The sequence below is a fragment of the Canis lupus genome, chromosome 8 (assembly GCF_003254725.2).
Source record: "Canis lupus dingo isolate Sandy chromosome 8, ASM325472v2, whole genome shotgun sequence".
Lineage (NCBI taxonomy): Eukaryota > Metazoa > Chordata > Mammalia > Carnivora > Canidae > Canis > Canis lupus.
The window spans coordinates 32,968,098-32,995,401 of NC_064250.1; the positions used below are offsets into that span (position 1 = coordinate 32,968,098).

Below are 27,304 nucleotides of genomic sequence, written 5' to 3' on the forward strand. Positions count from 1 at the left end.
TTATAAGGCTTTTCAAGCTAGCATGCTGTTACTGTGACAAGACTACTTTGAACACGCAGTAGGTAAAATAATATCGTTTATTGCACAGCAATCTCAATAGTTGAATGTTAATTTAACCAGTAAAGACAAAGTAATTGTAATAATATGAATGCCTTTCTTCTGATGAAGTTAAAAATGGAACTCAAATTGTACTTATATGGCTCATTGGCTTAGTAATCACTGGAAAAATCAACCACGGTGGAAAGCCTATTTGCAAAGCTGCAACTAGTTACTAGAGATCCTGGTTGAAGATCTCAGTGTAGAATCAGTGTAGATATTAGTGGCATGCTAGAGTATTTGACACCCAGAGTGGATTATTTTTAATACCTATCACCTCCATGTGACAAAATTATTTTCAGTGATAATCATGAAAGGAATAAGAATGATGTCCAGAAAAGAAGTGCAGATAGTGAAATTATGGATATTTTGGGAGTTATTTTACTGGCTTAATAATCATGCCAGTGAAAAAAATATATAAAATGAAATATTTATTACATATCACATAAAAAATACTAATACTTATAAATAAATGTATTGTAAAAGGGCGAATTTATTTATTTATTTATTTTTAAAGGGCAAATTTATACTTACATAGTGGTAACAGTAATGCATAATCACTTTATGGTAATGATATGATTTTAATAGAATCAACACATCTGCAAAAGGTACAATTTAAACAGCTAAGTTATACCACTGATATAGCATTCTATTTCCTGAAGTTATTCTTTAGTTTAAAACAAATGATTAATAATAAAAAAATATTATTCAAATTTAGTAAAAGATTTGATGTTTGAAATAAGATTTACACTGCTCAAACAAAAAGTTCACACTTCAGATTTAGCATGTTGTCTCACTGTTGTAATAAAAACTTCCCAGAATGACTGGATCAAAGTGACTCAAGTTCTGTTTTTAATCTTTAAAATCACTATGCTAAATTATTAATTTCAAATATATTCTTTAAACACATGATTATGTTGTACCACAAAATTTGGAGGCAGACATTGCTTTCAGAGCAGGCTTTAACAATCCTCAACTGCTCTTACTGTGGAAAGGAATGAACACAGCCAAGTCCATGTGTGGGGGCCGATGGTATAATCGGGAATCCTCCAAATTAACTTACATATAAGATGCATTGTTTATTAAAGGATAAGTTATCAAAATGTACTAATCTGAAATTTACATTTTTTTTCAACTCAATAATCAGTAATTATTTAGAATTTAGACCAAAAAGAGACAGTTTTGGAGAGGATTGCTTTGCACTAACATTGTTTAGGATTGTTGGCACATGGCAATAAAAAGCAGACCAATGTTTTGTCAGTTTTATTATTGTGTTTACGCTTCTCTACAGACAATGCCTACCTACATCAGGAAGTGATGACCCTGCCCTCAACACATGACAGCATACTTTCATTTCATCTCAACCTACAAAACATGCTTGGTTTTGTGCCAGGTACATCAACTGAAGAAAACATGCAAAGATGTTCTGCACCAATCTTTACATGTTCATCAGTATTCATTTAGTGAGGAGAGCCAAGGGTTAATTAGTAAAATTAACAGTTGTTAAATAATTGTGTGTCACTGCTTCCCAGGGCTATTGTACAACATGATTAGTTCTGCATCATATCCCACCATTAACACTATATAAAGTCTTTTTTTTTTTTTTTTCTAACCCAATAACCTGGAGAAGAAACTCAGAGCTGGCCTTCAGTTGGCAGCAGGCTCTCAGCATGTTTGCTCCATCTTTAAGCACATTCCTGGTTTCCACTCTGTTCCTTCCCCAAACCTAGAATCTCAGTGCTACTGTGATCCTAGATTTCTGGGATTACTTCCAAAGTTTATATGTTTAAAGTATTAGGAACCTTGTGTGTTCCACCATTCAGAGGATTCACTTTTCAAATAGGAATCCAGAGTGAGTAGAGCTTAGCACAAAGACCAAAGGTGCAATTTCTGACAGAGTGTTCTGTATCTTGGGTTTAGGGCCTTCATACCACCTTTCAGATCACACCACATCAACCACACTCTGTTTATCTTACTCACATGGTCCATCTGATACAAAGACAGTCCATGTCATTACCTCAAGATTGCAAATGGAGCATTAGGACTCAAAGCTTATGAGAGCTTGTATCTTGATTAGGACAAGTTTTCAAATCTTTTTATAAAATCACAAGGCTTTTCTATCCCAAAACTAAAACAAAAGGCAGTGCTGGTGACTATACAATCATGACTATATCACTTATTTTCTTTTTAAAGATTTCCTATATACTTAAGAGAGAGAGCATGCTCTAGCAGAGGGGAGGGGCAGAGGGAGAAGCAAACTCCTCGCTGAGCAGGGAGTTAGACTGGGTCAAGATCATGACCTGAGCCTAAGGCAGACTCTTAACCAACTGAGCCACCCAGGCACCCTATGACTATATCACTTATGTCAGTTTCTTCATCCAAAAAATGTGGGAAGAAGGCAAGATGACTAGATGATCTCTAGAGTCCCTATTACCTTCTATATTTCTATTGTACATATAAAACAAATGTTATAAGCCAAATTTTATCATCTGTGGGCACACAATTTTGGGAAAAGAGAAGAGACAAATTGTTAATAATAGGAAAATGTGATGGTGGTGACAATGATCACAGGACTCATGGTTAGGAAAGCAAATTGTGGAGTTATAATAATCTTTCCCTTATGGAAGTTTCTTGATTGGGTTTCTCTCTCCCTTTCCTTTTACTTTCCCTTGTGGTTTTTGTTGAACCGTGGCCCACCATCCCACACCTGGGGGCTCTTCTTAACAAATGTTAACAAAATCACTAAGAAAAATATATAGTATGTCAGTAGTGATAAATTAGAGCTAAAAAAAAAAAAAAGAATGAGTTCTGGGGGAATGGAAGTGGGGTACGATTTTTAAATGTACAATTGTCACAGAAACTGAAGGCAAGTGTGGTGGGGGCAAGAGTGGACATTCTGATAATCAGGAAGACAACAGCAAGTGCTATGAAAAACAGCTTCTGCACCATTCAGGAAGTGACTTTGCTTGTTGCAAAACAACAGGTGTCCCAAGGACAGGTGAAGTTGTAATTGAGAAGTACTTTTACTTTTTAAAATCAGTATCTTCATACAAACTAAATGATTTTAAAACAACTGTAGTGGGGCGCCTGGGTGACACAGTCAATTAAGAATCCCACTCAACTTCGGCTCAGGTCATGATCTCAGGGTTGTAAGATCAAGCCCCACATTGGGGCATGATCCATGGAGCCTGCTTAAGATCCTCTCTCCCTCTCCCTTCCTCCCTCCCCCCCACCATGCTCCATCAATCAGTCAATAAGATAAAAAATAAAAACCTCCCTAAAAAATTAAAAAATAAAACACCTGTGGCAATTTCACAGAATACCTAAATTCTAACTACAGTTGCAAACTACCTTCTGAAACACCAACAAAATCCACGAAGGATAATAATGCTTGAAACATCCTATTCTAGGGAATGCTGTTTCTCAGTAAGATAGAATCTATTATTTGAATTGACATTTTCCTTTTTTAGCTTTCTATCAGTAATTATAAGATTTAAACTGAGAAGTTACCTGATTCCTGGAGGTGTTAACTCCAGGGAAGGGTGATGAGAGAGGTTTCTGGGTTGAACGCGTTTTGATCTAGTTACTGAGGCCAGCAGATGTTCTGGTGGTCATGGGGTATAAAACAGGAAAAATCTTACACTGGAGTTGCACCTTGGGTCAAAGCTAGCTCCAGGGAAAAGGAGTTGGCCTTCGTCTAAGAACTCCTCTGTCCTGCACAGAGATTTCCTTGCACCATAGGTGGGGCCTGCTGGACAGTGGAACACCCATTTTTCAACAGCAACTCCGTGTGGCAATAAGAGGCAATAGCAGTAGTGGATTGGTATGATCAAGTATCAGTATTCCACTTTGTGGGTTGAAGAAGTTGAACCAAATAAAAGTCTCTTGTTTTGGCGTAGCTATTATTTGTCCATATTTATCCATATATTTATGGATGATGCATAGAGGAGGTCAGATAGTCGCATCTCCAAATTGCAAAAACATCTTTTACTTCTTAAACTGAGATGAAACAAAGTGAACTGTTTTTCTATCACCCAAGTAAAGTTTAAATCTTGGTCTCCAGGGATCCCTGGGTGGCGCAGCGGTTTGGCGCCTGCCTTTGGCCCAGGGCGCGATCCTGGAGACCCGGGATTGAATTCCACGTCGGGCTCTCGGTGCATGGAGCCTGCTTCTCCCTCTGCCTGGGTCTCTGCCTCTCTCTCTCTCTCTCTCTCTGTATGACTATCATAAATAAAAAATATAAAGAGCAAGTCAATTATATTTTAATAAATAAATAAATAAATAAATAAATAAATCTTGGTAGTCATTGCACACAAATATTTAGTTAATGCCATACAAATGCATAATGTTCTAGGCTGATTCTGAACATAGATCATAATAACTAACATTTGTTAAGCATTTACTGTTGATTAATCCCTAGGCCTTTTTTTCTTTTAATTTTCCCAACAACCCATGGAAGTTTGGTATTTCCATTTTGTAGAGGAGGTAAATTGGAGTTTGGCAGGATGAAGTGGTAGACCAGAATCTGGGCACAGGGCAGCCAGTGTCAGGAGCTCTTTTTATACAGTGCCTTCCAGGAAGTGAACCCGATTCTTTGGCAGTTGGAATAAGAGATCTTACATCTGTTTCCAGCACCATCCCCACCAATTTTTCTCCTTCCTTAGGTAAGAGTGAGGTTACTTTAAATACTGAAACTACCAACATTGATCCAGTCCATCTAGTCCCTAAATTAGGTTGGTATGACCATTTCTCTGCTCTCATCTTTCATAACCCTCCCTTTTACAAACTCTACCATTCAGTTTATGTGTCCTTTCCAGCAAACCTGCCAGTGACACTTCATAGTCATCTATAAAATACACTTTTGGTCCTGACTCCTTTCCACAAACAAACGACTCACTAAAATTTCATAATCAAGAGGTGAGAAAAATAGAAATGTAATTCTTTGAAATGTCTCCTTTGGGTTCAGGGAATGTACATTGTAGGGGCTAATTGTCAGAAAGTTTAATTGTTACCCTGTATCAAGCTTCCCTTGTGTGCTGGAGCACACCATAGGTGCTAATAGTGAGAAAATTTGACTGTAGCTCTGCTGTGCTCTCTTCATTAAGCTAATGGAACATTTTCCTTTCATTTTCTCCCTAGGGTGGCTGTAGGAGTACAACCTTATAATTGTTGCTCTTACTGTAATTGGAGGTGGTAGGAGTATATATAATCTTATTGTCTTTCCTATGTGGTGGTAGTTTATTTATGACCTATTGATAATTCCCAGCCAGCAGCAGAAAACTCAGTGAGTATTACATTAGCATTCCCTCCTAGGAGAGTGCCTACCAAACAAAGACTATTATTAACCAGAAGGTACACGTACTAGGGATGGCCCATCATACCAAATATAAACTTCATCACTGCAGAGATTGACCCCTCTGGTTATCATGAGAATGTTTCCTTTTTTCACTATAATTAATGAATTCTTCATCTTTACTTTTCTTTAGATTTATTAACAAAGTTTCATGAAACTTTTTGGGAGGCTCTCTCAAAGGCCAGTGCACATCTTCAAAGTAATGAGGAATCTTAGTTGGCCACTGAAGTCCTTAGAGTGTAATGGGCCATGAGAAAAACATTAAAATTTACCCTCCACCACCCTGATTCAGGGCCCTGGGTGGTGGACTGTATGCATAGTCAAATATCAGCACTGTCAAAACTTAAAATCTGCAAATTGGGATGTGGTCAGGTAACTGTTATGTGGCGAGCACAATACTAAAAATCTTCACAGATAATGCTTTAGTTTTATACTCCTATAGTAGTGCAGAATAATAGCTCCCAAACATGTCTGTGTCCTAATCCCTGAAACCTGTAAGTCTCTTTCTTACCTTCTATGGCAAAAGAGTCCTTGCAAGTGTGATTTAAGTTAAGGGTCATGATCCAGAAAGAATGCAGTCCTGACAACCACTTAGGACTTCTGACCATCAGAACTGTAAATGAGAAGTCTGTGTTGTTTTAAGCCACTAAACCTGTGGTAATTTGTTATAATAGCAATAGGACACTATATAACTCTCCACAGTTTCACAAAACAGACTCATCATCTCCATTTTACAGATGAGGAAGCTGATATTGCAGAGATTCAAATGGCTTGGCTTCACCCTGCTTCCTCTCACGATGCATGGGATATAGCTAGTTTTGAGTAGAACTGTGTTTTCTCTTGAAGCAGACGGGTTTTCCCAAGGTTCTGGAAAAGCTGCAAGATAGCATGCATTAGATAACTCACTAACTGCACATCCACCCTTTTGTCTTCAGTCATCAGGTTAGATGATTTTTTTTTTAAGATTTTATTTATTTATTCATGAAAGACACAGAGAGAGAGAGAGAGGCAGAGACACAAGCAGAGGGAGAAGCAGGCTCCATGCAGGGAACCCGATCCCGGGACTCCAGGATCACACCCTGGGCCAAAGGCAGGCACTAAACCGCTGAGCCACCCAGGGATCCCCAGATGACTTTTTTTTTTTAAAGATTTATTTATTTGTTTGAGAGAGAGAACAGCAGTGGGGGCATAGGGAGAGAGAGTCGCAAGCAAACTCCCTGTTGAGCACAGAGCCCAACACAGGGCTCAGTCCCAGGACCCTGAGATCATGACCTGAGCCAAAATCCAGAGTCAGGTGCCTAACCAACTGCACCACCCAGGTGCCCCCAGGTTATATGACTTTTTAAATGAGCCTAGCTGAGCTTTTTATTTTCTAAAACGTTGACAGTTTGGTAAAAATTAACTCAGCACTTCTGAAACCAGAGCTGCTTATATTGCTCTCTCTTTTGGCAGACATTTTCCTTTGTCTCACCATTTAAGTTTAGACTCAAAAACTATTTATACCAGGAGGGAATAAAGTCTGTGAGGAGAAGGGGCATAATGTGTTTCCCAGTTTGTAATAGTAACTTCAGCCAGGTACGGTCTTAGAGACAGATGTCATATTCCCATTTCAACTTCACAGCTCGCATAAATGGAGAGCATACATTTGGGTAGTCAATGGTCATTTTCCATGTCCCTAGCATCATGATTCCCTGGGTTCTGCAGCAAGTCTAGATATAGAGATCTGAGCCTGTAAGTTTGTTCTTGTTTTAAGCACATTTAGCTCTATAGAAGATAAATGTTTGTTACACATCTTCCCTAGCCTGAGGGAATATTCTTCGCCTTTCTGTGTGGTCCAAGTGAGGGCAACCCCATGTGACCTAGGCATGGCCAATCAGAATACAGTATGTTAACTCCTGACCACAGTGATTGGTTCAGGGATCAAGAAAGATGGCTCAGAGCTCTTGGGCCTTTACTGCCAGAGAAGGAAAAAAATTTCTCTTCCTCTTTGGGAAGCTATCAGAGTAACAAAAGCCTATGATAATCATGCATCTTGTGGCCATTTTTACTGAACATTTGAGGCAGTCATTTGCTGCAAGAGAGAGCAGCCAACATCCAGGAGCTGAGAATTGACAGAAATCCCAGTACATAAGCTGACAAAATACTCTTTTCAAATTTAAGTTAGATGGATATGAACTTATCATTAAAATATGATTTTTTTAATTTAATTTTTCAAAAAGGTGATATCATACCTGAAGAAAATGGCATAAAGCAAAAGCCTCCTCTCCATATTGTCTCATCTGCCCATTCCCACCACACAGGTTAATAATGGTCATTCTTAATTTTTGTATGTAACCTTACAGGTTTCCTTCATGCATGTACCAGCAACTATAAAAATACATCTGTATTTTCTCTATTTTAGCACAGAAAGTATCATTTTTGACATTGTTCTCCAACTTGCTTTTTTTTTTTTTACCTAACAATATATCTTGTCAATCTTTTTCCTAACAATAGATAGAAAACTTTATGCAGCTAGTTAATATTTCAGGATCCATTTTGATCACAAGGAACTTGAAAAATCAGGTTGATTTGGGTCAACTCTATATGAGAAAATAATGTTCTATATATTCTTTGATGTTCTATATATTCTTTGCTTCATGGCAAAGAATATATAGAATTTCTAGGCTCCCTTCTTAGTAGATCCAAATCTTTATTCACATATTTACAAGCTTACTGTTCCCCAGAAATTAACACCAAAATTTAGGGTGCCATGAAAATTATGAATGAGTGACCCTAATAATAATAATCTCAAAAAAATAACCCAGGAAAAAAGAGAACTGTGGCATAGGTTGGAAATCTACAATTCAGTTTGGTTCACAAATGTTTTCTTCACACAGTGTTTAGTTTTAACTACTTGGTAATATTTTAAAACTTTATATTGGGCTATTTCATATTAACATTTTAGTATTTATAATATATCATTTCAATATTTCATATTAAATACAGATTTCTGGTTTCCCTGGACAACTTGAACTGCTCATTTCCACAAGGCAACAACAGACTAAAGTTCTGTCGCAAGTTCTAGGTAGGTGCCCAATAAACACATGTAGGATTTGCATTTAAAGGTAGCAGGTTAAACATACACATTTCCTCTGACACTCTTACCAAAACTCACAGAAAGTATTATATTAGGATGGTTTTGAGGAGGGTTTTTTTTTTTCAAAAGCTATAAAGACTCAAAGACAATAGGAAAGAAGATGATAGCAACAGTATGTTAGAGGCTGGAAAGCAAGACAACAGGCTTCTCACCTAGTAAACCAGAGAAAGTTGAGTCTTAAGACAATGGTGGAAAAGCAAAAAAAAAAAAACAAAACAAAAAACAAAAAACCCAAAAACAAACAAACAAAGCAACCCAGCATGCTTTGCACATTAAATTTCTAAAGCCTTAGGAATTAATGGCCCCAGATACCTAGGAAGATGTATATGAAGATGAACTCTGAACGAGAAGAGTGGGAGAAGGATGTAACTAGATCCCATCCCTTCTTCTACTGGCAGAGAACCAGTTCCTGATTCCTACAGAGGGAGGAGAAAAAGGGTCTTTGGACTTTGCAGAAGGGTTGGCCAGGAGCAGTTAATAATGTTAGCCTGATACTGAAAATAGAAGAATGAAGTGAAATATGTATACATACTAAATGTCAAAACTACTGCCAGCATGCCTCTCAACTTGGCTTCCAGAAAGCAGACCACTTTATAAATTCAGGGAGGAGTAATAAAAGTTCTTCTTTGGAAATCTGAACCCACCAATAAAAATGACCTGATGTGGGCTGGGAGTTCTCATAAACAGAGCATCCTGATCACTCTCTAGTGAGACCCATAGCCATCAAGCCTCTCAGGCTAACCAGAAAACCTTCATTGAGCTTTTAAGTGATCAATTCTTAATTATTATCAAGCAGCTAAGGATTCTTAGATATCTAAAGGAAGTTTCCATCATAAAAGATAAAGTCCAAAATGAACCAAAGGAAAAAAAACAAGTTGCAATTTGGAAGAAACAAAGACTATAGAGGGAGATGAGATGAAAACTTTTTAAAAAAGCTATTATTAAAATCTTCAGAAAAATAAAAGATGATATTGCATCCATAAAACAGGAGATTCTATTAAAAGAAACATTCAGGAAAATGTAAAAGAAAAAAATTCTTGAAAATTAAATGTATGATAACAGAAATGAGAAATTCAATAAATTGATTAGAAGAGAAATTGAGAAACTCTCCCAGAAATCAGATTAAAATACAAGTAGAAAATACAAGAGTAGGCTTAAGAAAATTAGAGGCATACAAGGAGATATAATACCTGAATAATAGGGTGACAGGGATGATGAAGAGGTAGAACTCACCAACAAAAATGTTCATAAAAATTTTCCAAAAATAAATGACGAACATGAATTTCCACATTGAAAATGTCCAATAAATTAATAAAAAATAGACTTTATACTAGGCTCCTAAATATGAGATTTCAAAACTTAGAGGACAATGAGAAGATTCACAGTGTTTCTAAAGAAAGAAAACAGATTACATATAAACAATCAAGATTGAGAAGCAAATAAGACTTCTCTAGAGATCACAAGAAGTTAGAAGAAAATGGAATATTTCCTACAAAATTATAAGGGAATATAATTTCCATTCTAGCATTCTCAGCTCAAAATATCACTTAAAGGAGACATATTCAGAGATTCAAGTTCCTCAAAATCTGTTTCCTGTGTATCCTTTTTCATGTAACTACTGGAGGAGATCCTCCACCCAAAGAAAGGTGGGGTAGACAATTTTAAAAACTTGGAGTCCAGTAGAGTGGGAATCTTAAACATTCAAGAGGCAAATAGAGTTCTTGGGATAAAAGCTATCAAATGCCCCTGTAGGTTATGTCAGAATCACAATTCTAACCTGTATTTCACCCAGTCAGACACATCTACTGTGTCAACCATTAGCTTAATACAAAACTTAAGACTCCTTCAAATCCAATTTGCATTATGATCACTAATATCCAGAAGGGTGAAACATTGGGGGTGGGGAATGGGAGCATTTTTTCACAAATTTCCTTAAAAAAAAGAAGTCAGTTTTGCTATATGATAATTGAAAACATTTATGCTGTTGAAAGGAAGGATTAGTCCTTGTGTCACATTTTCCTGTTTCCCCATTCTCAACTTCCTCCAAACCTATCAAGACCTATGTAACAGAAGTAAGATCTTAAATACCTTTTGTTTGTTTTTAATATCAACATCAGTACTTTACTATAAAGTAAACTCCATAGTTTGTTCTTTCATTAATTTTTCCCTGTTCCTGGGTCATGCTCTAGGATATCATATTACATACATGTCTCTTTAGCCTCATCTGGTCTGTGACAGTTTTCAGACTTTTCTTGTTTTTGATGACTTTGGCCAATTTAAGAGTGTTGATAAAGTATTTTGTAGAATGTCCCTAAGTGTGGGTTTGTCTGATGTTTATTATTATGGTTAAACTGGGGATTATGGGTATTTGGGAAGAAGACCGGGGAGATGAAATGTCATTTTTGTCACATCATATCTGGAGTACATATTGTCAGTGTGACATCACTGATGATGTTAACCACGATGCCCTGGCCCAGATAGCATTTGCCACATTTATCCATGTAAAGTTACTTATTTCTCCTTTCCACACTCTATTCTTCAGAAGCAGATCACTAAGCTTAGCCCACACACAGGGGTGAGGAATTAAGATGGGTGGGGAGTATCTATATAAAGCATTTGGAATTATTCCCTTCTCCTTTTTTAATTTATTTGTTCAATTATGTATTCATGGTTCTTTATTCTTTGGATTATAATCTATTACAACCTTATTTATTTTGTTGCTTAAATTTTCCTGGTTTGTCCATTGGTAGCCTTCACCATCAGCTTTCCCCTAAAGCTCCTATTTCCCTTTGTTATGCCTCATTTCCTGTTTGTGTTTTCAGTACTTCCCTAGTTTCTGGCATTACAGGATGCCCTGAGTTCATCTTGAATATTTTTCTTCCTCAGCCCTATAATCAGCCATTTCCCCAAAGAGCCTGGTTCTTTTTATTAGAGAATATCATATACCCCTAATTTAATGCTGTGATTCTTTTTTCTTTTTCTTTTAGGACTCCACCCTCTGTCAATTTAGGAGCTATTGGAAATATCAGGAAAGAGATTTCGGTAAGTTTCCTCGGGACTAATGTAGACTTTATTTTAACACCTTACTCTAGCTTCTTACAAGACAGAGACTGTATTAGTTGCCCCTTATCCTTGAAGAACAACAGTATTAGAAATTGGAATTTTCAGTCTTAACCTTATATCCTTAGAAATATTATTTGACTCACATTTTACAATCCATCTGAAGAATGCTAAACAGGTATTCCAAGAATTAAATTCAATGATATTAAGTATTTTAAGAGCAGGAACCCCATATATACATAGGATAGTTAACTTCTTAGTTTTTTGCATTTTTATTAGGAATATCTAACAAATTTTATAAATCCCATACTCTGACTCATTGTGTGTGCATAGCTAGTGTCATTTTTCTTTACTTGAAAAAAAGATGTTTTCGCTCTACACATAAAAAGAATAACCAACACTAGAATTAAAAAATTACTTTAAAAAGAGTTAATCTGAAATCTATACTATATAAATGTGAATTCAAAGTTAATTGTATTCTTTTTCCAAAAAGCTACATTTGCACTTACAGATACAAGGCTCAACTCAACTGTCTGTGTCAAATGACTTAATCTGGTTATTAGACTTATGGAGAGATTTAAGCATTTTAGTGAAAGGGGACAAATACAATATTCTTTTGTTTAAATTAAGTTTTGCAATTCAGAGGATTTGTTCATTTGGGCCTTCAAGTTCTGTCTTTCAACATGAGAGTCTTGAAGGTAGAATCTTTGCTTGAAAGGCTTTTGCCTTTGACTCTAACTTCTACTTTGAAACTAACCAAAAAGAAACTAAGTGTATCAGAAGCATACCTAATCTCCTAGAAGTCAGCATTGCATCCAGTGTATTAAAATTAAAACCTTCCTTTTTTTTCCCTCCTCCTTAAATATGCATCTAGTAATAAAAGGCCAGTCAGCTGGGTTAGGATAAAACAGGCAATGTTTTTCCTTCAGTAGTTCATTTGGAAAAGTCGCTTTGCTAATTGAGAAAAATTTAATGAATTTTACTTGTATTAAAATAAAGGTGATTGGCAACAATGTACTCATTTGAGAAAGTCATTACATTTATGTATTGTGTTTTCATGTAAATACTTTTGCCAAATGTATTAGCAAGGAATATAATATTATGGTTCATGGTTCTTGTAGTATCTGAAAAGAATAATTGTATAACTAATCAATGAAAACAAAGTAAATGTTCCTCTTGGGTTTGTACAATAAAAATGGAATTAAAATTACTCAGGCTCAAAAATGCAAATATAATGCATCTCACCAGCAGAAAAATAAAATTCTAAAGGCAGAACTTGTATAGTAAGGCCAGTATTTCATTTCCTCTCAAAAGTCTTCATTTGATTCCCAAACTGATCACTTCAAAATTCACTTCCATGCATTTTTATAAAGTGCTCAAATATTTCACTGTTTTTAAAACAAAATTATCATTGATTCTACTGAACAGGCTCACTGATATTCAGAACATATTCTGGGGAAATTAATGCTAATCAGTACAGCAGCAGCCACCAAAATAGCACTGTAACGTATTAGACAGTAACATAAGATTAAATTCACATTAAACTCAAGAGCAAATAACCCATATTAATTTAAACAGATTTAATCCTGGGAAAGGGCAAAGGTTAGAAATGATCTGAAAGATAACCAAATTGTAGTGAGAACAATAGGTCTTATATTAGACAACGGCACCCCCTACTGGAAGCCTGAGGCTGCCTGGACAGTTATTCTTGGAGGCTGCTGGGAAGGACCGGCCCAGGGAAAGGAATCTGTGAGGATGCTCAGACCTCCACCTAGCAGGTGGGGCTGCCATGGAATTCAGGGGCATCATCAGTCCAGAATTGTTTCTTCTCTATTGTGTAATCACGAACCTTAGGCATAGCACCTAGAATTTTTATTTCTCAACTACTAGTTAGCAAGACTTTGATTCTGAAGGTTTTATTAGTAAACATTTAGAGTGCCTTTTTTTTTTTAAAGAAAGGTCAAACTCTGTGATAAATGCTTGATATGAAAAAGAAATAGCTGTTCATGCAATGATTTTAATTAATCTGTCTTGGAATTTACCCACAGTGCTCAAAATTATTCCTTAGTAGAGAGTCCTTAGTAGAGAGTGTTTCTTAGGGTGCTTTGACCTAATATTCCAACAAGCATGCATGGTGGATATATTTAATAAATCTGTATATGAGTACATATGTACACACACACAGCATATATATACACACTGTGGGCAATCTGGCTCAAAGTGAACCCTAGAGAAGCCTCAGTAGGATGGCAAGCCTTCACCATCAGCTTTCCCCTAAGTTTGGGTTTATGGCTTTTTTTCTAATGTTATTCTTTGGATGAGTAAACATCTGCAATGATCACAAGAAATATGAGAACTCCTGAGAAATAATAAAAACAATCATTTGATAGACTAGCCATCTATAAGACATCCTCTTTTTAAAATTAATATATAATTCCCAACAGTCTTTTGAATTTAACAATTCTAATAAATCAAATATTTAAACTGGGGATTATGTTGTATAACTAAAAGACACCTCAGTCAAGCTGACTTGCTAAACATATTTAAATGCCATAAGCAGTAAGTACAGTAATCAGAGAAATAAACTGAAGACAAATCAGGAGAGATCATTTAAACAGAAATGGCCAGATACATAGAATGACTAGGGGAGAAAAGGAAATAGAAGTAGGCACTAAAACCAGGTTTGGCTTGAAAAGAAGCCTAAACTGTTATGAAAAATGATCATGGAAACAGCTCTCAGCTTTCCATTTTATTTTCTGAACACCTACCTCACCACCTCCAGCACCAAATGCTTTAGTGTCGTGACTAAACTTTGAATGATTTTTATAAAAACCTACCCGGGAGGTGCATTATCCAACCAAATGGATCCTAGCTCAGAGACCATGTTCGTGTTCCCAGCCAGATGAGAGGAGAAGGTGACTTTCCCTCTGCAGAATTTTTGAAGTGAATGGAGGAGGCCAGGGTCAGCTGAATTAGAAGGTGTTCTGTTTAACCCTCCTGCCTAAAATATGGAGTAAAATCATTTCAGAAAGGAGTTAAATATCTGTTGGGAGTTGTCTGCAGGTTGGGAGTGTTTATTTCCTAAGGCTAAAAGCATTCAACACATTCTTCAAAGAAACAAGATCAGAAGTATTTGAAATTACAGATGCCTGAGGGAAAGAGCTTAGTAGTGGGGAAAAAATACAGACAGGACAGAGGAGGCCAGGATCCTAACCCAGCTTGGCTCTGCTGTGTGCCCTTGAGTGTCATATAACCTGTCTGTGCCTTAGTTTCTTTATCTGGAAAAAAGACGACCTCTATTTTCCAGCTTTGATAGCAAAATACATTTTCATGAGAATATAGTATTCAGACAAGACTTCATCTAGCAGTGCTTCAGTGAACCATCATCGTCCAAGAAGAGAGTGGGTTCACAAAGCCAAAGTACTAAAGTTAATGGGACATCTTCCCTGGATTCACCCATTTATTTATTTATTTATTTATTTATTTATTTATTTATTTATTCTTCAATAGGTGTTTATTAATGGTCTACTATGTGTCAGACTCCAAACCAGGAAATGGAATACAAACTTGAATAAGACCCAATCTCTTTCCTCAAAGAATTTGAAGTTTAGTAGGGAAAAAAGACAAATATATGTGTTTTCACAGTGTAGGGCTGTGAGTACTCTGCTAGCATAAACCATGGTGCTGTGAGAGTGTGTCTGGAAGATCCCAACCAGGCAGGCACAGATGAAAACTCACCAAAGGATGCAAGGGGCAGCAACACCCAATTCCCACCTTAAACCACAAACAGAAGTTAGCCATTAAAAAGAAAGACAGAAATAAAAAAAGGTATTTTAAGCAAAGTGAGCAGCCTAGCACAGGAAGAGAACACAGTTCAGGCAACTGCAGGCTATTCAGTGTGGCTGGAGAGCAGGGAGGGTGTCCAGAGAAGGGGCTGCAGTGGGAGCAGGAGCACACTCTAAAGTGCTGAAGGAAAAAGCTCATTCTCCCCAGGGTGAGGGTGAACATAGGAACAGAATGGAATAGATTGGAAGTTTTTAAGACTGGTGGCAAGAAGACCAGTTAAGAGCTTGTGATAAAGAATTGTACCAAGGCCGCAGCAGTGGAAATAGAAAAAAAAAGAAATTTGCAAATATTTATAAAGTAGCATTAACAAGCTTTAGTGACTATTTGTGTTTGGGGGTAAGAGAGAGGGAGATGTTGAGGATGACTTCCATATTTCTGACTTGGATGGCTGGTGCACTGACAGCAATGCAGGATGATCACTTTGGGGTGGGAGAAATGAACAATTCTGTCTAGGCCATTGGTTGATGAGACATTCAGATAGAGATGTCTATAAAGATTCTAAAGGGTAAAGGAGAGATTAGAGCCAGAGATACAGATTTAGGAGTCATATGGAGCACCATCCAGGATGGTGTATCCTCATAGTTCATTACCTAGAAAGGGACTATCTTTTTCCTTCTATCACCCATTTGCCCAAATACTGGAAACTCTTGTGGAAGGACTTGACTGGCTTGAATGGTATGCCCAATCCTATGGCCAACAGGGTAGGTTGCCTTGATTGGCAGCCTCTATAGGACCATTTACTTGGAAGGATTATTTCCCAAAGGATAGAAGAGTGCTATGCAAAGCAACAAATGTTACAACAAATATTCCCCAGTCCACTTCTTTTTTCTCAGTAAGTATTCAGTAAATATTTGTCAAGCAAATGATATTTTCAACATTACATCATAGTCTTTAGATTTTTATCCTGTAAGCATTTTAATAAATGGATTGAAACCTTTCAATTCTCTGCCAAAATGCCCAACCAACAAAGACCAGGAAAGAATATGGTGATGAAGAGGTTACCCTTCATCACCCTGGAGTTAAACTAATCACGTCTACATAAAATGAACATGAACAGCCATCTAAGGAAATCAGGGCAGTGTCTGCAAGTAAGTGACTTATGTCCCCACAATTAGGAACCCCCACAATTCCAATCAAGGTGATCTGGAAATTGTGTTTAGAAAAGGGTAGTGAATTTTATGGTACTAGTACTGGAGATAGAGTGTATGGACTGTTTAGGAAAGACAGTGACTTCTCTGAATGACAAGGCTCCATACACACTAGTATTTTACCTGATTCTGTGTTAGTGACCTCTGAGTTTCACTTTAGTAGTTGCTGTTTGACTCTAAGACAATGTACTAGTTTTGCAGATGAAAATACACCTTCTTCCTAGCAGTTATATTTCTTGTTGCGAATTAGAGATTTTGTATTAATTTGGCTATCTCTGTTGTGAGTTTAGTTATGTGGGTTGGCATCTCCAAGTCTGACTGCATATGTGTACAAAATCTCAGCTTTGAGAACCATAAGAAAGTAAAGGCCACCTTGTGGGACCCTCTGGCAGAGGGCTTGCTAACCCTCCAGCCATCCACTTGAACAGGACTCCTGCAGGGTACCTTCTATAATGGTTGAAGAGGAACCCTAATTAATAAGTCAACATGTAATATTAGACCACACTAAATTTATGTGTGGTTATTAATGGAAATAGGAATTCCTATCTATTGAATGGCTAAAATGTGTCAAGAGTTGCTCTAGGTACTTTATGGAGGGGCAAAAAAAAAAGTATGTAAAACATCTTCTTTGAAATCTTATATGTAACAGTGTGTACAAGCTTATTTGTAATCACACTGAATATTTGTCTTTCCAAAATTCAAATGTTGAAGCCCTAATCCACAAACAGTCTAATGGTATTTGGAGGTGGGGCCTTTGGGAGGGATTAGGTCATGAGGATGGAGCTCTTAAGAAAAGGGCTCTCACCAGACACTGTATCTTGCCGACATTTTGATTGTGTACTTTCTAACCTCAGGCACGGTAAGAAATAGTAAATATTTGTTTAAGCCATCCTGTCTGTGGTAATTTGTTATAGCAGCCCAAGCTAAGACAGTGAAGAACTGGAATTAAATATTCAACAGGCAATAATAAAATGTGATCCCAATCGGCAAAAATATATAAGTGAAAACACTGAAGAGGTATGCATGGAAACATTAACAGATAAGATCAACTGTCTTTTTTATAATATTCTTTGGTTTTTTATATATTTAGATTTTTTTCAATGGTGAACATCTATTTTGTAATTGAGAAGTTTTCATTCACTATTAATTCCTAAGAAGAAACTTCAATATTATTGTATAAGTATACAGAATCTTCTTTAGATTTTATTGTTTCAAAAGAATGTAGGCGTTCTTATATTGAATTTTTAGAGGAAATACAGTTAGACTGTCTCTTTGGTTTACTGAAGACTTAATTTGTCATTCTGCTTGCCCATATTTGGTCCTCCATTCAAAATAAAACCAATAGAGCAGCATCAACCCAATTTTGCCTCGTTACCATAGCAACAAAATAGTGACAAAAGCTCATAGCCCCATCCCTCCCCCTCACATATGTGCTCTCTTATTGTTTCATTCTCATCTACTTTCATTCATGGCCATTGTCTTCCATCCTTTTTTTTTTTTTTCATCTTTTTTCGCCTGTCTGTTCCTTCCTCCCCAAAACGTTCATGTGTGGCAAAAAAAGATGAGTACATGCCACTAACCAATATGACCTAAATTCTGGGATGCCTGTGTGGCTCAGCTGTTGAGTGTGGCTCAGCTGTTGAGCGTCTGCCTTCAGCCCAGGGTGTGATCCTGGAGTCCCAGGATCGAGTCCCATATCAGGCTCCATGGAGCCTGCTTCTCTCTCTGCCTATGGCTCTGCCTCTCTCTCTCTCTCTCTCTGTGTGTCTCTCATGAATAAATAAAATCTTTTTTAAAAATATGACCTAAATTCTAAATGCCAATTTGTTTTCTCTGTCTTATACTCTTCAGGGATCCTCCTCATTCACCCTAAGTAAGGAACAGTTATATTTTTCCTGGGAAGCTTGTCTAATTCCAATTTCTGAATGCAAACAATTTTAATATTCAGAACTTTATTCAAATGAACTCTTAAGTAGACAGAGAGAATACATACTGAGGGAGCTGGGTCTGATTGGACTTTGTTCCTCTCCCCTTCTCCCACCCTTCCCCACATACAAATACACAATAAATCCATTATTTATTTTGGGAGCTGTGAAGAGATGAGACTGTAATAAGAACCACCATAGATATTTCAATTGCACCTAAAATCAGAGTTGTTGTATTCCATACAGGACGTTGTTGTATTCCATACAGAAGGTGTGCAGGTGACCTTGCCTACCATATCCACTCTAGGCCTCTTAAGAGCTCTGACTTCTTACAGATGTCCTCTCTCTTTCTGGAAGCCATGTCCGTTGGGAGAGGATAATCCCAGCCCCAAATCTAGATGGTGAGTCTTGATTGATACAAACTAATTATGATGGTACCATTCCTTTGCCAAAAATGGCCTAGGCATGGGCATGCAATGCTTATCTGGCCAATAGAACATAAGGGGAAGTCTGCTGGTGGCTTCTAAGAGAGGTGGCTGAGAGGTACAAGAATGTGGCAGTGACTGGTTCTTGTTGCTCACCATATATGCTTCACTTAGTCCATAGTGGTAAAAAGTTTAGCTAGGCACATGGACATGCAGATTAAAGAATACATTTCTGACCCTCATTTGCAGCCCATTGTGGCCTGATAAGTTCTGATCAATAAGATAAAAGCAGAAGTGTGATGTGGCAACTCCTGAGAATCTTTCTTATTAGACAACTGACATGTGCGCCCTTTACCTACTCTTTCTGGTTTCCTTTATTCTGCTATGTGAAATGTGGATGTGATAGCTAGAGGTAAAATAACCACTTGAGACCATGAATGACCTTGGGAATGGAGACCATGTATGGAAGAACAATAAAAGAAGCCACACCTAAACCACCATCATTCTGGGTTTTCTGTCACTTACAATCAAGTCAAAGGCGGGGAGCCTGATGCGGAACTTGATACAAGGACCCCGGGATCACAACCTGAACCAAAGGCAGATGCTCAACCACTGAGCCACCCAGGTGCCCAAAACTGTGCTGCTTAAAACAGGAGATTTCCTCTTCCATTTTGAATAAGACAAACAGCTATGTACTAACACTCAGAAGTACTCCTTGAATCACTTATTTGAAACCGTAAATTTCACAGCAAAGATTTGCATTTTTGGTACACTCCTCATCTGGCCAATTTGGCTTCACAACCAACAAGAAAATTCAATCCATTGTTCTTCTGTCTCCTTGAGGAGGACAAGGAGACAGAAGACTTCTTCAAGTCTTCTTGAAAAATTAAGGAGGACTTGATTTTTTTCAACACAGGAGGTGGGAGCAAGGCCCAGAGTGGGCCTGGCTGACACTGGCCATCCCTGGGCTGTTTGCTCCCATCTGCTGAACTAAAGGATTCCTGAGACTAGATGCCAGGCCCCAGCTAATCACCATGGCTTCACTCTCACTGCCAATGGACAAAGAATACAAGGAGGAATCAAAGCAGAGAAAACAACGCTGGATGGGGGAAAAAGCAGGTTGATATCATCTTTACAGCAAAATGCTCATCAATCCTGAAGAGGGGCTCTAAACCCAGTGAGAAGGCAAGGCTGCCCTTGGGATGCTCCTCTTCTTCCTAGTGGAGTACATTTTCTGATAATTATAGCTCACAAGAGTTGCTCCTTTTCAAGTGGCAGCCTTAGGGCAGCACAGGTGGCTCAGTGGTTTAGTGCCACCTTCAGCCCAGGGCCTGATCCTGGAAACTGGGGATTGAGACCCGCATCGGACTCCCTGTATGGAGCCTGCTTCTCCCTCTGCCTGTGTCTCTGCCTCTCTATCTGTGTCCCTAATGAATAAATAAATAAAATCTTCAAGTGACAGCCTTAGGTGCTTTTCTTTAATCAATTACAAGTAATGCTTATTTTAAGGTAACACTAAGACTGAGGATAAAATTTAAATATTTTCTATGTTTTAAAGTGTATATGAAAAAAATAAAAATAAAAAAATTAAGTGTATACATGATTGGTTTTCCTAAGTGTGTATTTGTTGTCTTCAAAATAGTCTTATCTATCACTAAGGGAATTCAGACGATTCTGATGTTTAAATAATTCATGCTTCATTCACATTTTATCGCTTGTAAAGCATTTATCTGTCAAAAGTCCAAACCATTTTTTGTAGATACCAAGTATAATTTTGAAAAATGTAATTGTTTCAGAATTTAACTGTCCAAATAATTCTTAAACTGGATATTCATAATATAGCAATGTGTATGCAGATATTCAAACTGTTTATAAACTTCAAACACAGCAAACTGAAGATTATCAAAGTTTAAAAACATTATATTTGGTCCTAGTTTTGTAGAACAGAGACTAGATAACATTCACAAATGAATAAAAATAAAGGAGAATTTCAGGCGTGAATAAAAATGGGGAAAAGCTGGAAGTTGTCACAAACCTTTACCAATGCATTCATGCTGACAGCAGCATAACAAAGTGGCAGAAACGTTTGTTGTGATCAGAATATTGCGAATCAATGAAAAGCCAGGTAGGTACGTAGAGAGAGCTTAGCTGCACTACACCAAGAAGACAGAGCCTGTGGTCCTGTGGGGAGAGGCAGCACTCAGGGCAGAAGGGCAGGGAGCCCAGGGGAGTCTGCTCTCTGGAACACCAGGTTGTCACCTAGAGAAACATCCATCTCCCTTATTACCCCACCGTGCTTTTCTGCCACACATCAAACACCAGATGGACAGCCAGCTGTCAGAAAACACTGTCTGCTTGCCTCCTAAATGGGAGTATAGTGTGTGGAAGGGACCATTTTATAGTCTTGTACTTTCATGTGAGAAGAGCTTGTAAGGCAGCAGGAGCTCGGGGTAGGGGTTACGTGTTGCAAAAATGTTCAGAAACATCAAACATTACACTCTCTGCAGAAAGGTAGACTCCAGCCTCAGCTGCTGATTCTTTTGGCTCAAGCTGAGTCAAGTAGTACACAAAGCATAGACAAAAGCCTGCAAACGACTGGCAGTCGCCACGGGGTACGGCAAACCAATGCTGGCTAAGTCCAGACATTTTTCCTTCTCTGCAGAAGGAAACTGCACCTGCGTCCAATTGAAGTGTGGCCACATCTCCTCCTCTGGACCTCCGGAAAATTCTTCACAGTGAGAAGGCAGGACTCTGGTCATTGAAGCCCTTTGTTTCTATATATGTTTGAATGCTTATTCAGATGGAGATTTTTTTTTAAAGATTTTATTTATTCATGAGAGACACAGAAAGAGAGAGAAAAGCAGAGACACAGGCAGAGGGAGAAGCAGGCTCCATGCAGGAAGCCTGATGTGGGACTCGATCCCAGGATCAGGCCCTGGGCTGAAGGCAGGCACTCAACCGCTGAGTCACCCAGGTGTCCCTCAAATGGAGATTTTATTGCTTGGGCTTCACCAGTTTTAAGCTTGAGCTTTTTAAAAATGAACTATAAAATGAGGCACTGTTAAAAATAATTTCTTCATTAATAACTGAAGCCCAGTGCAGTTCCTTTTTTCCAGAGGCAGATGGAATTAGCCACATGCCTCTAATATTAGTTCTATTTCCCACATTACTCGTTGACAACCCAAACTAATCACTCTTCCAATTATCCATTTACTCTTTACTGCAATACTAATCCTCCTGGACCACTGTTCTCAGTGTCTTCTGCCACTTGTCATGGTGTATCAACTTCCTAAAATATCACTGTTTTCTTCAAGAAGTAAAAAGAAAAACATTTCCTCTCATTTAATATTATAGATATCAAAAATAAGATATTTGTTGGATCTTAAAAACTGTCTACCCATAGGATTTATTTCTTTTATGTATATAAAACATCCTATTCCTCATAAGAATGAGGTGCCCATTACTCTTTCCATTTTATAGAAAAGGAAGTGAAGTCCAATTGCATGATTCCTGCAAACCCCTACCATGCAGTGGGGACATGAGAAATTCTAGAGGAATGCTATCTAATAAGACGATTTTAACTGCTATTATGTTGTTCTCTTTCAGTACAGGAACAGCATCAAGAAATCTGCACATTTCAATCCTTTATGGAATGCAACATTCTGGAAAGAAAAAACACTTCTCTCACGACCTCCCCCTTTGGGTTTTCACCTGTGCTCAAAGTAGGACAGGATTGCTGAGCACTGTTTACAGCTCCAGTGTGATCCTGGGCACCTCTAAGACAGGGCCTCCCCAAGTGTGAGATGTTTAGAGGTGAATGAAGCCCTCACACGCTGAAAGATCAGACACAGAGAACTGGTCTGCCTTGTTGTGCTTTCTTTCTTATTTGTAACTATGTGCTTGGAAGATCCTCCTTTCAATCAAGTTGTCTATTTCTATACAAGTATGTGGCTATTTTAATGTTCACAAAACACTCTCTTCAAAAGTCGACCTTCAAATATCCTTGAAGGTGGAAAGGCAAGCAAATGTGTTATTATTCACTTAGATGACATGAGGCACCTCCCAACATTTGCTCTAATCTGCTAAATACCTCATGGCAGGTGGACACAGTAAAAAAAAAAATTCCCACGAGACCCATTTTCTCATTTGAACAAGATGGAAATGGCTCTGGATTACGTTCAAATATCATCTGTGACTGGAGCATATGAAGACATTAAAGAAGCTTATAATACTGTGATGACTACCCTTGGAACTATTACTATCTCTTAAAATCCACCCCTCCAGCCTATTTTCACAATTGTTAAGAAAATACCATGTGAAAGAGTCAACAACACAACTTTTCACGGTAGAGCTAGTAATACACATATGTTTAGTAATTCATTCAGAGTCTAATTTTAAAAGACAAAACAAGTAAAAATGGCACTGGGATTGTTCCATTTCCTGGTCAATCACACAATACGTCATTATTAACATGACAGCCATCATGAGACATGCAAGTGGCACCAGGGGCAGAGTGGAAAGGAAGGCTCTGGAAGACACAGGGTGGTCACTTGCTATAAATAATTTTTATGGAAACTCACAGGTGGATAATTCCCACACAAAATGACTTTAAGAAACTCATTTTTCTGAGCACAACTTATCATTGAACACACAAATAGAATATGTACAAATCTTGAGCAGCAAGTATTGCAGTACTAATGAGATTATAAATTATAACTTGTACAGTGATAAACCAATACACTCAACACAGGTGTTCTCAGATTTTATAAAACCAATAATTTTGGGGGAGGTAACTGATACCAGTGTCCCAATGAAAGCATCACAAAGACAAATAAACTTCACTTCAGGCAGAGTTTGAAAAATTAAATGAAGAAGCATAAAAATAAATTATCTAATAAATAAATAAATAATCTTGGTAGCTCTCTAGTTTCATGTAGACAGGTGATACTTTTTTAAAGATTTTATTTATTTATTCATGACAGACAGAGAGAGAGAGAGAGAGAGGTAGAGACACAGGCAGAGGGAGAGGGAGAGAAGCAGCTCCACGCAGGGAGCCTGACATGGGACTCAATCCTGGGTCTCCAGGATCACACCCCCAGCAGAAGGCGGCACTACACCACTGGGCCACCGGGGCTGCCCCAGGTGATACATTTTAAAGACAGTTCAGCAGATAATATCTTAAGGATATGTCTATGTAACAAATAGTTATTAAATACATACTGATAACACATACATTTGTAGGTGTTTCAACTAAGGAGCAATTGTAATAAAAAATATGAAAACATAGAATATGTATTTCTGATGTCTTCAAATACAGCATTTATTATATAGCAACCACAATTTTAAACCTGATCCCTTATTAAATCTTTATTACCTCTGCTCCATAATTATGTTCTGAATGAATGTAAAAATTAGGGAAATAAAGAAAATGGCCTGAGTAGTATAATACATTCTGTGGTAAAACAAGAAGAATGGTATTATAATACACAGAAGAATATACCATAGTTACCAAGGAAGACTTCAATGGTCCTATTCAATGGGAGAAGGAAAGAAAACATAGAAGAGTTCTGATCATGAAGATAAAGATTTTCCTGAGGTAGCAGTATTCCAGAGAATAAAACAAGGGAAAGTAAATACAGTGAAACAGAACCTAGTAAAAAAAAAAAAAGGTAACATTGGAAAAACAACTTACTTAAACTGGTGGAAGAGTATGTAGATGCTTGATCAGTTTTCTTCAGTGAAAAGAGACTTTTAGTTATGTGAATACACGTAATGTATAAAATCATTTATCTTTTAAAATTATGAATAAGGGGTGCCTGGGTGGCCTAGTCGGTTAAGTGACTGCCTTTGGCTCAGGTCATGACCCCAGGGCCCTTGGATGGCTCCCTGCCCCACAGAGAATCTGCTTCTCCCTCTCCCTCTGCCTACTTCTCCCCCTGCTTGTGCTCTCTCTGTTAAATAAATAAATAACATCTTTTAAAAAATAAAATAATTGAGAGTAAAATAATATAAATGTGACACAATGTTATAAACAGAAAGAACTATACAAGTGCAAAGTCTATTTCCATGTGTTTTGCATTCATCAAGATGCTGGTCTTGCTATTATTTATAATTGTCTGTATTTTTGTGATGCTGTAGGTTATTGACAATAATAAGCAATGCCTATTTAAACATATGGTTGCCATTGTTATTATAAAGTCAGCATCAGGGAAATACAAATCAAAACCACGATGAGATACCACTCACACCAGTTAGAATGGCTAAAATTAACAATTTAGGAAATGACAGATGTTGACAAGGATGTGGAAAAGGGGGAGCCCCCTCACACTATTGGTGGGAATGCAAACTGGTGCACTCTGGAAAACAGTATGGAGGTTTCTCAAAAAAATTAGAAATAGAGCTACCCTATGACCCAGCAATTGCACTACTAGGCATTTATCCAAAGGAGACAAACAGTGATTTGAAGGGGCTCATGCACCCCAATGTTTACAGCAGCCATGTCCATAATAGCCAAAATATGGAAAGAGCCCAGATATCCATTGACGGATGAAAGGATCGACATGCTTATGCTAAGCAAAGTGAATCAGAGAAAAACAAATATCATATAATTACACTCATGTATGGAATTTAAGAAACAAAATAGATGAACATAGGAGAAGGGAAGGTAATAAAATAAGATGCATACACAGAGAAAAAACAAACTGTAAGAGACTTTTAATTACAGGAAACAAACTGAGGGTTGCTGGAGGAGAGGAGGTTGGGGAATGGGGTAACTGGGTGATGGCATTAAGGAGGGCACTTGATGGAATGAGCATTGGGTGTTTTACACAACTGATGAATCACTAAATTCTACTCCTAAAACTAATAGTACACTATATGTTATTAAATTGAATTTAATTTTTTTAAATAAAGTCAATATTAGTTTAATTGTTCTATTAGAATTCTTAAGTAAGATATTCTTTCTTTGTATATACTTAATTATACACTTAATTTCAGTTTTCCCTCAGAAGATGTATTAATTTCAATTAGTCATTTTTAAAAGTTTTTACTTGTTTCATAAAAATGAAAGTCTATAATGATAATTTTGGTAATTTGTATATAATTCTGGGGAAGTTATCGAGCATAACTTATTATATCGTCTCTTTACCTTAGGAAAATGAATATAGGGTTATTATTCACTATAAATAATCTATGCTACAAATAGTGCTCTAGCTGAAGCAAAGGAATCTGTTGGGAGAGATGGTCATCTGAAAATTCAGAGTTTAAAAATTAAGTTAACCAGTTAAATAAATCCCACTGCTTTGGTTTACTTGACAGAGACACAGTATTGTTTTGCTTTAGAGTTCAGGCTCAATATCATAACATATTTTTCCTCTTTGAGACTTGATTTTTTTTCACCTGGCCATTTCTCCAAGAAATAAAAAGTATAAGAAGGATATTAATATATCTTAAATTTTTTATTTGGCTCTTGATTAAGCTCCCATCTTTTAATTTTTTTAATTTATGAAAATGTAGATACTGTACAACCAAAAAATACAATTTCAACACAATTACATGTGCTTTTACTTCCAGGTAAGAAATGAAACAGTATTGCTGAGAAAATTATTAGAAATATAAGCTACATCTCAGTTGTGATCGCCTTAAAATCAATATCCTTTTATTTGAACAAACGGTAGCAAGAATCATTAAGATAGGACCCTAGCAATTAAGGATAAATTATAGCTCAATTGTGAATTTGTTATATCATTTGAACAAACTGTTTCAACAATTGCATTTCTGTCACTTATAAGTATAATAAGCATAATCATTCTTACTGGATGCTATGACTTTGAAAAACATGCTTTTGGAAAAATTTTCTAGATTCTTAGATATATAAGAGAGGGAAGATATTATTATAAAAGTAATATCTGTCAAGAGGTAAGTTTTTATCAGATGTATATGAAACCATATCTTTATTCCTATGTGGGTAGCATTTGCATACAATTTTCAGAGGAACCCAGTACTGTGCTTCATGAATTCAAACCCAGAACAAGCTCTTAGAAAGGAATAAAGAGCTTGAGAAATAAAGCAGATGAATTGACTTATTAAATACCTAAATCCTAAGGACTCTTTATTCATTCCACATAGCATTCAAAATGTGCCAATTCCAGAGATTCCTTTGCTGATCTAGTTTTGAATTTCCCAAGTGAAAAGCATAACCAAGAAGCAAACTCCAGGGGCACCTGGGTGGCTCAGTCGGTTAGGCGTCTGCCTCCAGCTAAGGTCGTGATCCCAGAGTCCTGGGATCAAACACTTCGTTGGGCTCCCTGCTAAGC

At 37.2% G+C, this 27,304-nt stretch overlaps 1 protein-coding gene across 3 annotated transcripts in view; it reads left to right on the forward strand.

The window, feature by feature from the left end:
* The window catches only part of AP5M1 (adaptor related protein complex 5 subunit mu 1), a 57,924-nt gene extending 32,008 nt beyond the window's left edge, over positions 1 to 25,916 (forward strand). Inside the window, exons 7-8 of one of the 3 annotated variants that reach the window (XM_025443213.3) lie at positions 11,573 to 11,627; positions 22,596 to 25,916. In XM_025443213.3, the coding sequence (XP_025298998.1) occupies positions 11,573 to 11,627; positions 22,596 to 22,729 (189 nt within the window). In that variant the 3' untranslated portion in view covers positions 22,730 to 25,916. Of the gene's footprint in view, positions 1 to 11,572; positions 11,628 to 18,810; positions 19,017 to 21,651; positions 21,744 to 22,595 lie in introns of those variants that run through there. The other 2 variants (XM_025443217.3, XM_035719907.2) reach the window with 2 other exon arrangements.
* The last annotated feature ends 1,388 nt before the right edge of the window (positions 25,917 to 27,304 follow it).